This window comes from Melospiza georgiana, chromosome 11, assembly GCF_028018845.1.
Source record: "Melospiza georgiana isolate bMelGeo1 chromosome 11, bMelGeo1.pri, whole genome shotgun sequence".
Lineage (NCBI taxonomy): Eukaryota > Metazoa > Chordata > Aves > Passeriformes > Passerellidae > Melospiza > Melospiza georgiana.
The window spans coordinates 18,129,401-18,142,341 of record NC_080440.1 but is presented as its reverse complement, the minus strand read 5'-3'; the positions used below and the strand labels follow the sequence as shown (position 1 = coordinate 18,142,341).

At 39.4% G+C, this 12,941-nt stretch overlaps 1 protein-coding gene across 4 annotated transcripts in view; it reads right to left on the bottom strand.

Moving 5' to 3' along the window:
- Positions 1-12,941, bottom strand: part of ATP2B2 (ATPase plasma membrane Ca2+ transporting 2) — a 407,196-nt gene that overhangs the window by 54,099 nt on the left and 340,156 nt on the right. For all 4 annotated transcript variants that reach the window (XM_058031893.1, XM_058031891.1, XM_058031890.1 and 1 more), the window contains one exon: positions 271-512. In XM_058031893.1, coding sequence (XP_057887876.1) covers positions 271-512 — 242 coding nt within the window. The remainder of the gene's footprint in view (positions 1-270; positions 513-12,941) is intronic.

Sequence of the window (12,941 nt, the reverse complement as noted above, 5' to 3'; positions counted from 1 at the left end):
CTTAGTGTGAAATTGAAAAGTGCTTATTTTCCAAATGGGTTGAACATAAAGAATCCATTTATAAATTACCAAAGGCAGACCCAGTTCTTTGGTAAGAAAAACACACCAATTTCCCAGAAACACTTTAAAAAATTAAAAAGCAATAGTAGCGCCTCATGCTGCTAAGGTGTGTCACATTTCTGGTGCAGGCAGCAAACTCCAAACACCAGAAATTCCACATTTTAGTGTCAGGATGCTTTGAATTTTGGAAAAAATGAGGCCTTCACTCACTTCTTGAGAACAATCTCGGAGGCTCCCTTGCTGTACATGCGGAAGCTGCCATCGGGCATTTTGATGACCGTGCTCATGGACTTCCTCACGGAGTTGAAGGTGTAAACCTTGTAGAGCTTCTCCTCGGGGATGAGGCTGCGCACGGGCTCGTAGTCCTGCTTCAGATCCAGCACAAAGCCCAGGAGCCCACACTCTGTCTTGTTGCCCACCTGGCGAGGCAGCCCGCCCTCTTTTTCTGGTGGCTGGAGAGAGGAGAAAAGAAATTGGAGATTAATTTCTCTCATTTCTCTCACAATTCTTAAGTTTAACATCTGAGCTGTGCAGCCACGGGTCTTCCAGTTCTTGAAATCAAGGTAAAAATTCCATGGAGCTCCAACAGACCTGAAGCATCTCCTCACGAGGAGAAACCTTTCTCTAGACAATATTTGCCACATTTGGTCTCTTGCATTTCTTTTTTCTTAAATTAGCCATTGGCAGCTTGTGATGGTTGGGCAATCCATTAAAAAGGAAGTAACTTTCCTTAGGCTGAAAACCAAGCAATTCTCACTTGTCACGAACAGAGGATTTCCTTTTCTCTCTTGCTTAGAATTTGCTGATTTTCACAGCTTTAAAAGTGAGTTAAAGAAAGCTCTATCTTTTCCTTTTTTTTCCTGCCAGGCATTTTTATATAAAAATAAATCTCCTTCCAACCATAACAACAAATCTCAGTGAAAAAAAAACTATGAAATAATAGTCCTGTATCTAAATGTACTTGTTTCTAGAATTACTTTAGTCCGCTGCTTCCGACAAATAAATTCTATGTATGTTACAGAAAATGGAGTAGGTTGAACACTGTGCAACTTCTACCAATTTTTAGTCCTTCTGAAGGAGAGAAGGAAGGACAAGGAGAACTTTAAATTCCCTTTCAAAACAGAAATAAACAGTTAATTTACAAACTTTCTTGGGAGTGTTGTACACCCCAAACAAAATATTCCTCTGCCAGGACTCCAGACTTCCAGTGGCCAATGTGTGAACTATAAACTAATGATAACTTGCAGTTTCTTATGCTCAGTAGAATTAAAAAGTGTTCCTTAAGCCATGGCTACACTGCCCTTATGGGAATAAAACCAGGAAATCATCTCACAGCTTTAATTTGCACTGAAAACAGATTTTGATTTGGCTCAAGCCAAGACTCTAAGTCATCATTTTCAATGTGAGTTTAACATTTACCTCACATTTTGCAAAATAGGACTGCAGGACTGTATTCAGAATCCATGTTTAATTTCACTTTAAAATCCAGTTTACTTCAGCAATGGGATTCCTAATAGATGGAACTTCCTACATTGTCCATCACTGGGATGAAGGCACACAAAGGAAATTATTAAAGCTGCAAATCAGCCACCCTACTGGATTTGAATTCATGCAACAAGTACGGCCACCAAAAGGGAGCCTTTTAAATGAGGATTAACAATTAATTATCCCAGAAAACCACCAATTGCAGCTAGTTTAAAAAAATGGAAGTCAGACAGAGCACAGACTGGCCTAGAACTGCAGTAAACAAATAAACATTAATTTTTCCAAAAGAATCATGTCCCTACCAGCAGGAAGACTGATACCTGGTGACAGGTAGATTAATGTCTTTTTTTTTTTTCCAGAGAGAAACAGCTACAAAGAACAACACAGAATAACCCAAAACTCTCTGTCTGAAAGAGATTTATCCTTCCAAAAAGGATTGTAACATCTTTCTTTTATGTGAACCATCATTTTTTACTGACTAATATGGGTCAGTCTGGTGCTGCTGTGACATTTTAACATCACTCCAGGGTCACTGTAAAACACTGACATTCAGCAAAAATGCCAGTGAGATACATTAATTTTATTACCTGCTATAACAACTTGTCCTGCTGTAACCTCATTATACTGTGATGTAACTTCCCGCTGGATTCTCAAATTCATTTAAGAATCCCTAATTCAAAATGGAAGTGCTCGTAGTGAGGTGTATCTGGAATTCAGTGGAGTCAAAAAATACCTTTTAAAATCCAGTTTTGTTTACTTAAATAAGTTTTGTGTTCCTGGCATTGCAGGCACAGAGTTCCTGAAATCTGCCAGGAAATTCAGGTTTCTCAAAGCAACAGAGGAACCAAATTCAGTGCCTGGGTAGTGATGGGTACCAGGGAAGATCCATTCCTCTGGGCACATTAAATCCAACTCCTCTCATTTTAGATCTAAATCCTCATTTATGCTTCTCTTTGCCACTGAACTCAATGAAAATTGTCATTGAATTAAATGTGAATGTGGTCAGGCCACTGGAACACTCCTGGAACCCAAAGTAAAACAAAGTTTTCCGTCGAAGCCAGACAATTCTAGACAATAATTAATTTATAGATATAATTTCATCATGCCCTGATGCCAATGGAAATCAAGAAAATAAAAACCTGCTCACATTTCTCAAAACAAAAACCTATCAGAGTCCTTCCAAAATCACCTTTATTTCAACAAAAAGTAGATCACACTCCCCTGTTCTTACCACAGCCTAAAAATAGATTCCTTTCAGGGAACATCTTTTGAATGCAAATACGTAAGCAAGGGGGAGAAAAAAAAAATCCCCATGAAAAGAAAAGGAACAGACACTTCAGAAGGGTTTCAAAACCTAACAAGTGGCCACCTCCCTGCAGAGCAGCTGCTGTCTCCATATTCTTTGTGCATTACATTAGGGGCAAGCATATGGTGCTGAGAGCTGGCACGGAGCACTTCCTTCCCTGCACTGTTCCAGCTCAAAATCTATATGCCAGGAGCAGCCTCCTTGCAGATTGTTCTTGACAATCCCTTTGCAGAAGCTGCTGCCTCTGAAACTTCCTGCTGGGCTGGAGCTAAATTTATTTCTCGCTGAATTCTGCGGTTCATGGCACCTGGAAAACAAGGACAGCCCAATGGGGTTGCTCTGCAAGGGTTCACTGGGAGCAGCTTCAGTGACCCCTCAGAGCATGGAACTGATACCTTAGCGTTTTAGCTTTTATATATTTAATTTATTTGTACTCCTGCAGTTCTTTGGTGCGTAACTCCAAACCCCACACCCAGTGCCAGCTGCAGCTTTCCCATTTTGGGCAGACACAACAATTCCTCTCCAGGCCTGGCAATCAAGGACACCTCACTGCCTCAGGGCCCAGAGATGGGAACAAAAGGGACTTGGGGGGAGCAAGCTTGGGCTCAATGACTTCATTGCCTGCAGCTGGAATTGGCAGAATAACCCCCAATGTGCAAATGGACCAAACTTATAAAAGTATAAAAACCCCTGACCCCTGGTCCATTTTGGGTGTAGCCCCTGCCCTAAATGTACCTGCAGGCTCTCCAACTAACAGAACTGCTTTTTATTCCCTTAATTCTGCCTGGCCTCTGATTTAGATAGCCCTGACACAGCATCACTCTAATATTCCTCAATTTAATATTGATTTTAGCAGAATGGGAGCTCTGAACAACCACTGCCATCATTATTTACACTGCTACATTCCTGGCAGTGCTACTCCCCCATTTATGAACAGGTGCAGCTGGTTTCACAACAAATATCTCAAAAGCCTGACAAATATTCATCATTTGAGTTTAATTAGAGACAGAGTAATGGGCTTGCTGGAAATTCAGGGATGACAAGTGCAAAACCCCAAGCAGAACGCCCAATATGCAAAATGGACCGAACTTATAAAAGTATAAAAACCCGTGAAGCATGGTCCATTTTTGGGTGTAGCCCCTGAGGGTTTCATCTGCCCTAAATGTACTTGCAGGCCCTTCAATAAACAGAGCTGCTTTTTATTCCCTTAATTCTGTCTGGCCTCTGGTTTTAGGCAGTCCCACAAAGGCACCATAACCCTTGGAAGCGGGAAGAGGGAAAGGCTTTGAGCTGAGATTTACCACAGGGAGCTCCAGCAAGGACCTTCTGCTCCCCACAGGTCACCTGCAATCTGTTCCATCACCTGCTTGCAAGGGACCGAGCCAGGATCCTCCCCCAGTCATGACCCTTGCAAAATTTTTTTCAAACATCTCTCCCAAGCCTTTGGATTATTTCCCCACAACATTTCGATTGCAAGCAGCTTCTCACATGCAGAAGAACCCCCAGACAGATGTTTAAAAAGCCCTGGTTACACCCAGCAGATCAAAATAGGTTTCTAGGTCAAACTACAGCTGCATTACCGAGGCTTAAAAATACCAATCCAAAGCCAGTATTGACCTGGTACTGAGTTTGGATTACAAAGGGAATTTTCAGAATTGTTGCACTGGGAAATAATTGACTAATAAAAGGTTTTAAGAAGTAAGATAACATTCTGGGCATAACTTAAAGAGGTGATTCAACTTGTAAAATTAGATTAGGAAATAATTCCCATTTTTGTCCTACTCTTTGCTAAATCTCCCTTTTTTCTCTGCAAGAAGACCCAAGAAGTCCTTCTACATAAAAATGTCAGGATTTTCCATATTTTCTGAAGCCTTAATTTGTTGTAGGAAACTCTCCTGTGTTCTACAGGTTGAACTACTCCTTTAGAACAATGACATTAAATATTCTAATTTGTTAACATTGAAAATGAGCCTTGCTAGAATAACATATCATTATTGAGTGTTCTATTTCAGCCCAACATCTCAACAGGAAAACAGAGGAAACCAAAAACTTTTTAAAATTAAATTGCAAAAGATTTCCACTTCATACTCTACTTACTCAAACAAAAGACAAAATGGACCAGGATGCACAGGAATTTTTCTCTGTATAATTAAAAATTTAATATGTAAAATTTAAAACAACCAACAAGGTTGAATGCTGTTCAAACCACGTGATATTTTTATTTTTGAATTCCTAATACTGCAAAAAGGACTACTAAAGAACTGTGGTCCTATCAGAGAGATTCCCTTGCTACATAATTTTAACCAATATTTTAATGTAAGACATCTAAAGCAAGATTAAAACATCCAAATTTACAACCAAATGTTCCAGCTTTTTGCAGATATAGCTTTCTTCCACTGACTTCAAGCTCAAACAACAGAGATTTTGCCTGTTTTTCTTAGAGAAAAGCTGCAAAATGAAAGGGGTGAGTTTTTTTTAGCCAAGGTTAAGAATTGAAAACTTTGCTTGACTAAATAAATTTTCCCATTACAAAATGGGAAACGGTTCCAGAAGCTCTGTTGGCAAGAGGAAGGCAGTGAAATACCAGCCCTCAGCTGGTTTGGAATTTGTGTTTAGAATTTCTCTGGGATTCTGGAGCCAGAGCAATGGTTTAACCCCAGCTGGAAACCACAAAAGGAGCCTTGTTGCTCACTACCCCTTCCCCCTGAGATGATATGGGGAGGAAAATCAGAAATCCATCAACCCCTGGAGTGGGATAAGAACAGATTCCCTGCAAACACCTGGCAGCAGCTGTGTGTCACAGACACATTTTATGAAAAATCCTTTCCTTAGGATTTTTCCTCCTGAGAAGCTGGGAGGCCTCAGGAACAAAATGTAAACATTGATTATCTGCTGCTGTGGAATGCAACAGGTGCATCTGGGATTGGTCTCATGTGGTTGTTTCTAATTCATGGCCAATCACAGTCAGCTGGCTCAGACTCTGTCTGAGACACAAACCTTTGCTATCATTCCATTCCTTTTCTATTCTTAGCCAGCCTTCTGATGAAATCATTGCCTCTATTCTTTTAGTATCGTTTTAATATACTATATATCATAAAATAATAAATCAGCCTTCTGAGACATGGAGTCAGATCCTCATCTCTTCCCTGTTCCTCGGACCCTGTGAACACAGACACAGCTGTGCACCCTTAAAATGCTGTGAATTTATTTCCACAAGGTCTCTATGTAGGAATAAAAATCAGCTTTTCTATCTGTATAGACTGGGATCCTTGCAACTTCGAGGGCAGACCTGGAATAATATCATTGGTGACAATTTGTCCTTGCACAGTTTGGAAGTTTCTGTGAGGTTTCCATGCTCATGGTGAACAATGTGCCTGTTTTTTTACACAGAGCATGATGATTTGTGGTACCACACAGCTGCTTCCCAGCTCACAACCAGCACTGCTGAAATTCAGTTGAAATAAATTCAAAAGTCAGCTTGAATTGGGGTCAGCAGAAGGGATTGGAGAAGAGCAGTTATGAACTTGGGGCTGGTTGTGTAACCTCCCTGGCACCAGGGACTGCAGGACTTCCACACTGCCCTGAGCTCCCTCACTGCATTTAAAGCCCAACGCTTCAAACTTTGAAGCTTTGGTGGTTTTTTCCTGTTCTTTTGCACAGTGCTGAGTAGCTTCACATCAGTGTTGTCATTAACTTATGTTTATATTCACTTATATTTATATTCATTTATATTCATTTATATTCATTTATATTCATATTCACCTATATTTATATTCATTTATATTCATATTCACTTATATTTATGTTCACTTATATTCATGTTCACTTATATCACCTGTTCATCAGAAAGTAAATTGATCTCCTTTTAACCTTCAAAAAATTAAACATATTTTTACACTGAGCAGATACAGATCTCTCCCTTCACTTCAATTCCCAAGACCTCGAGGTCCACAACCCTTAAGGAGAAGGAGCTTCTGAATCCCTGACTTTGACAAGTTTGCACCATTTTTGGGTCCAATGATTGCACATCCAGAATTTCAAAGCCCTATGTCTCATACATTTGGAAATAAGCTCAAAACCAGAAAGCAAAAAAATCTTTGGAAAGCCTTTAGCAGATGCTTTACATGCCCTGGTACCTGAGATTGGATATATTTTCCAAATATTCTTGGATTTGTTACATGTGGTACATAATGGTGTTACACAGTGCTAGCACAGGAGACAGAAAAATATTAAATGTTTTTAGCAGTGTTAATACAGCTTCTCTAAAATAAAATCATTACAGGCTTAACCAGGCCCTTGATTGTAAAGAGCTTCTGACAGAGAAGAGGAAAAAAAAGAAAGCATTCACCTCTCACAGTGCCAGGAATTTTCAGAGAAAGAATCAAACAGAAGGTGATGGGAGAGGGAAAAGTGGTTTTTGCTAATTCCCACTGGATTGCCAGTTCTCTCCCTTTTCTCCTGATATATTTCCTGCATGATTTAAACACTTAAACATCTCTGAAGCAGACAGGAGGGCACGGGGCTGTTGTAACATGAGAAAGTTTGAACTCAAAATTGGAGGGAGGAAGAGGATCAAGAGAAAAAATTGGGTTCTAGTGATTGTATCAGTAATCCAGCTCATCAGCAGCATCCCAGGAATCAAACAGGACTGAACCAAAGCAGAAGCAGAGAGGTAAATTATAAATAATCACCTAAATATGTAAATGGCTAAAATTTCACCAGAGCTGCCCTTTATTGGTGGTGTTCCCCATATTTCTCATCTGAAAACACAAAAACTGGGATTTAGAAGCTAATTCCTTCTGCTTCCCATCACCCACAAAACCCCAAGATCCACAGCAGCTCCATCTGTGGGGAAAATGGCACCAAACAAATCACCTCGAGTTCTCACTATTTCCTTTAGGCACCTACAGCCACCACTAAAACCTCTCAAAACCAAGGGAATTTATTCCAAACCCTGGCTGGCAGGGAAGGAATTGCCAGCTCATCCCACACCTAGACAAACTAAAATGAAAGCAAAATGAAACATCCACAGGGGATGCAAATTCTGAAGACTGGAATCAAAAATGTAAACAAGATTATTTCATAAGAACAGAGTTCTACATTAAGAGGTTGCTCTAGTATGAGAGTTTTGGTTTAGTATTTGATGTTTTTTGGGTGGAATGTATTAGTACTGAATGGTTATAATTGATTTCTAGTTTAATGTATTGTGGTAAAATAGTTAATATTATAGGTATTAATACATATAGGTGTAATTATATATAGATATAATTATAATATTAATATTACAGGTATGTTGGATATTGGTGTAGATGGTTTTATAATTTTTTATGTGTTTTGGTTGAGTGATTGGAATTTGGTAGTACTTATGGGTGTTTTATAGGAATTGGAGGAGTTATATTGTGTTTGTAAAGTGAATTTATGATTACTGTTATATTTGTGAAGGGAAGATTGTGTGTATTTAGTTTTTTGCAGTGTAAAGACTTATAGTATGGGGGAGAGATGTATTGTTTTAGTGGGGAATAAAAACAGAAGTGAGTTTTTGATGGGAACTATGGTGGCATGCATCAACTGTGAAAGATGCATTGTAGCAGGACCACGTGAGGAAAAAATATGGGTGATTGATATTAGAAATAATAGCAGCATTGTGTGGCAAAAGCTAACAGGGAAAAACATTTCTAAGGGATTGCAACCAAGAAATGGGTTGGTTCTGATGGAATGGCATTGAGTTTGTGTCTCACTCTTTATCGAGACTGATAATGGAATAAAATCTTTTAAAATGCCTCTCAGTTGCCTCATCTCTAGGAAAACCAACATTAGTGGCTGGTGAGGCTCCTGAATTCCCTCAGGTTTAATATCCCTCATGGTTATCTAACCTATTTCAATATCAGATCTGCCCAAACTGCCTAGGAAAAGGGTAGCAGGAATTTTTGCCTCATTCCTGCATCAGTTTAAGAACAGGTTCATGTGTGATGGAATTATCCAGGTACAACTGATGGTACAACTCCGTCACACCATCAGCTCTCCCACAGTTGGAGGATATTCAAAGGCTTCCTCCCTCAGATTAGCTGGGATGCAGGGTAATTATTTCATTTTTGGGGGGATAATTTGAATGTTTTTCCCTATTATCAGAAATGGTTTTCCCTATTATCTGAAAACGATGCCCAGACCAAGGGAACGTTTTGCACCACATCATTCTCCTGCTGCTGCTCGAGGCGGGGCCAAGTTTGGTCAGCTATAAACTGATATAAAAACGGAGCATTTCAGCATCTTGCCTGCAACTCCAGCAAAGCAATGCTCCCCTGAGAAGGGGCCAGCTGGAATTATGCAATGGATCAGGATGACATTTCCCAGCAGCAAGGCTGAGGGAGCAGCGCTGATGTGGCTCAGTGAATATGGACTCGTGCTCCTTTCAGCTCACAGAACAGGGACAGGGAAAAAAGGATGCAGCCCATGAATTCCCCCACGAGTGGCTCTGCAAGAAAGGGAAATCAGGCATGAAGAACAGACTGAGAGGCTGGTGTCACGGTCCCCACTCCCCCTCTCTTTGAAGCTCACCTATTTGTACATTCACAGAGTTTTTTAATAGAAAATCATTTAATTGTCCTTTTAATTTAAGGATCCATCTGCCTTTGTTTCACTTTTTAAAAAAAGGGCAAAAAAATACTTCCACAAACATGAAAATTTTTAATTCTTCTCACTGGTTTAAGATAGACATGTCAGGTTTATACACAGTTTTTGAAAAATTAGAGAGTTGCTCTGGGCTGTGTCCAGTGGGATTCTGAATATCTGCAGAGAAGGAGACTCCACAACTTCTGTGAGCAACCTGTGGCAATGTTTGACCACCCTCATCACTAATTCAAACAAAAATTACTATTTCTTTCAGTTTCACAACCAGATAAATAGAGGGATAGCTCTAGCAGAAGTAGTTAACAAAGCTTAATTTAACTGTATTTATTGATGCAATTAATTTAATTTGGACCAGAGCAAGGTTTTCTGATTTCAAACTATAAACAAAACAAGTGATAACGTTTAAAAATTAAGAATATCTATTTATAAGGTCCTGCGCATGTAATTTAACAATACCTATTGTAAGGAAGCAAACACTGACAGAGATGTTACATTTTTATGCATCGCAGTTCAGCAGTGAATCCATAACATAAAGATATGAATTATTCCTCTCCATCTCCTAATCCTTTCTGGTTCTCTCGTTTGAACTTTTTCCTTTTGTAATAAATTGTCAAATTATTTTCAAGACAAAAATAATTAAAACAGAAGGCTGGGAGTCTTTTAATTTAAAAACCAAAACTAATTATGAAAAATCTCTCCATTCCAAATGACAATAATTCGTGGCTGGGTTTAACCAGGGGTACATTAATGCACCACACCACAGTGCAAAGAAGGAACTCTGCCTTGTTATGACACTACTGATCAATTCTTAATTATGATTAGGATCCTCCAGCCTTGCTGTTTCCAGATGAAATTCAACTGAATTCTACTGGCACAGATTTTTCTCCACTTTTCCCTCAGAGGAGTCTTGGCATATTTTTTGCACTATAAGATATTATTCATCTGTGTTATTTAGGGATCTTCCTATTGTTATTGATCAAACCCATTTCTACAGTCCCTTAAAATGTGCCATTTCATGACAATTTAGATCTAAATTTGGAAACATTCCCTGTTCTCTTTCCAGACAAGGCCACTAAAAACCTGCACTCCTATCCTTTTGTGCAGCCCCAGGGAACTGGCAATGGTTGGATTTATCCTGGCACCATCCCAGCTTTAAGAGCAGCAAGAACTGTTGACAAGTAACCTATATAATCAAAGTAATTAGGCACAGCAATTGTTACTAACTTACTTTAATCAACAAATAATTGACATTAAATACAGTCTAAATACAAGGATTCTGTTTGAGTTTGCTGTAAAGAAAGCCTCAGCATTTCTCCTGTTACCAAAATCAGCAGAACTCAGACCACAATGACAAAGGGACAATTTCTAAACCAAACTGGCAAAAATAGGAGCAGATTAAGAGATTTTATAAATCGCTAATGAATTCTTCAGTAGTTTGGCAAACACTCCCCAAATTGTCACGAGCAACAACCAAGCCGAGCATTTTTCATTTCAAAGGAGAAATTGCACTTAATGGCAGGGCTGTAATTAATGGCACCCAAGAGCTGCTGCCTTGGGTTGGATCTGTTAAACTCAGGTTTTACTGCCTGTTGGGCCTGGTTAGATCTGTTAAACTCAGGTTGGATCTGTTAAACTCAGGTTTTACTGCCTGTTGGACCTGGTTAGATCTGTTGGGTAAATCCCTGTGTTAGATCTGTTAAACCCAGGTTGGATCTGTTAAACTCAGGTTTTACTGCCTGTTGGGCCTGGTTAGATCTGTTGGGTAAATCCCAGCGTTAGATCTGTTAAACTCAGGTTGGATCTGTTAAACTCAGGTTGGATCTGTTAAACTCAGGTTTTACTGCCTGTTGGACCTGGGCTGGCTCTGTGAGAGCTGCAGGCAGAGCAAACAGGACAGAAACTGCCTGGATTATGTAGGAAAACTCCAGTTCCAAGGCAATGTCCCCAGTTCCAAAACCATATTTCCAAATTAGACCCAACACTGGGATTTACATGGAGTTGACCAACAGTAAAAGCCTTCAAGCAACTGCTTTAGGGCTGAAACCTCACCTTTTAGGTTTACATTTTCTTCAGTCTAAGCAGCATCTGTACATTTGGAAAATGTCCTTGGAGCCACTCTACTACACATTTAAATCATTTATCAACAGATTTTTCCCTCACATCTCAATCCTTTCTCCCACCAAGCCAATAGTAATATTCAATAATTCTGACCATGTGATGCTCAAATCTCATCACCTTTTGTCAACTATTTTACTCTTTTAATCAGAATTAATCACATTTTTAAAAACACCTCCACTGGTAGCCTGAGTTGCCTCTCGTGCCTGTTTTTGCCTGGCAATCCTGCATGAATTTCAACCACAAAGTTTAAAACCCATCACCTATTCCATGGTATCTACCCACTCTCATTTCTATTTGTATTGCCTCCTCTATACTTCTTTTAGCTAATTAGGAGTGGAAAAACCAATCAACCAAACATCCCCTTGCACAAAAATCCACCATCTGAAAAATATGAACTGTGACAATAATCATAATGTACAGGAATTTCATCAAAAATCCACCAAAACCTAGTCCCACCATCTGAAAAATATGAACTGTGATAATAACCGTAATGTACAAGCATTTAATCATGCATTAAATAACAGAAAATGCCTGACCTTTAAAGATGTGCAGCAAAAACCTGAATTTCCATAAATGAAAGAGTATTTACAGGAATCCAAAACCTGAATTTCCATAAATGAAAGAGAATTTACAGGAATCAAAAACCTGAATTTCCATAAAAGAAAGAGAATTTACAGGTGGCTGATCTGTCCATCCAGTTTTCACATGCAGAAAACTTATCAATACTCTGGGGATTGTCTGTTTTTCTATTAAATAGAACCAGATGGGGAAAAAAATTTCTAGAAAGACCAAACCAAAGCAAAGATTAATCTTAATCCTTGCTGCCTTTCTGGTGACACCACAGCTACAAACAATTAGTACAGTGGAAGGAGCTAAATTTAGTGAGTGCAAAGCAAATGTAGCCACATGGAAAAGGAAGTTTTTCCACTTGATTGAAGCTCCTGATTATAGCCCATCATAATTACAGATCTCTGTTAATAGTACTCATTTCCAGAGTAAGGAGAAGGGTTCTTCAAGCACCCATCTCTAAAGGAGTCCAAAACCACCAAGAGCAGAAATTTCACTGCTGATACAAAATGTGCTGCTCTTTAGCAGCACGTATCAGCTGCGACTATTTTTAAATTGGTTTGGGTCTGTTCCATTTGGGGTTTGGGAGGCAAATGGATGAGCTCGAGTGGAGATAATCTGTCAGAGCCATGCTTGGCTAATATATTTTCTCAGAGGGATTTTTTTTTTGCATGATTGGTGGGATAATGTTTGGGATGCATTGTAAATTCAGTCCTGTGGCCAGGCCCTCTCCTTGTCAGGACAGCAGGAGTGATGCCTTGGCTGGGCAGAGCAGCAG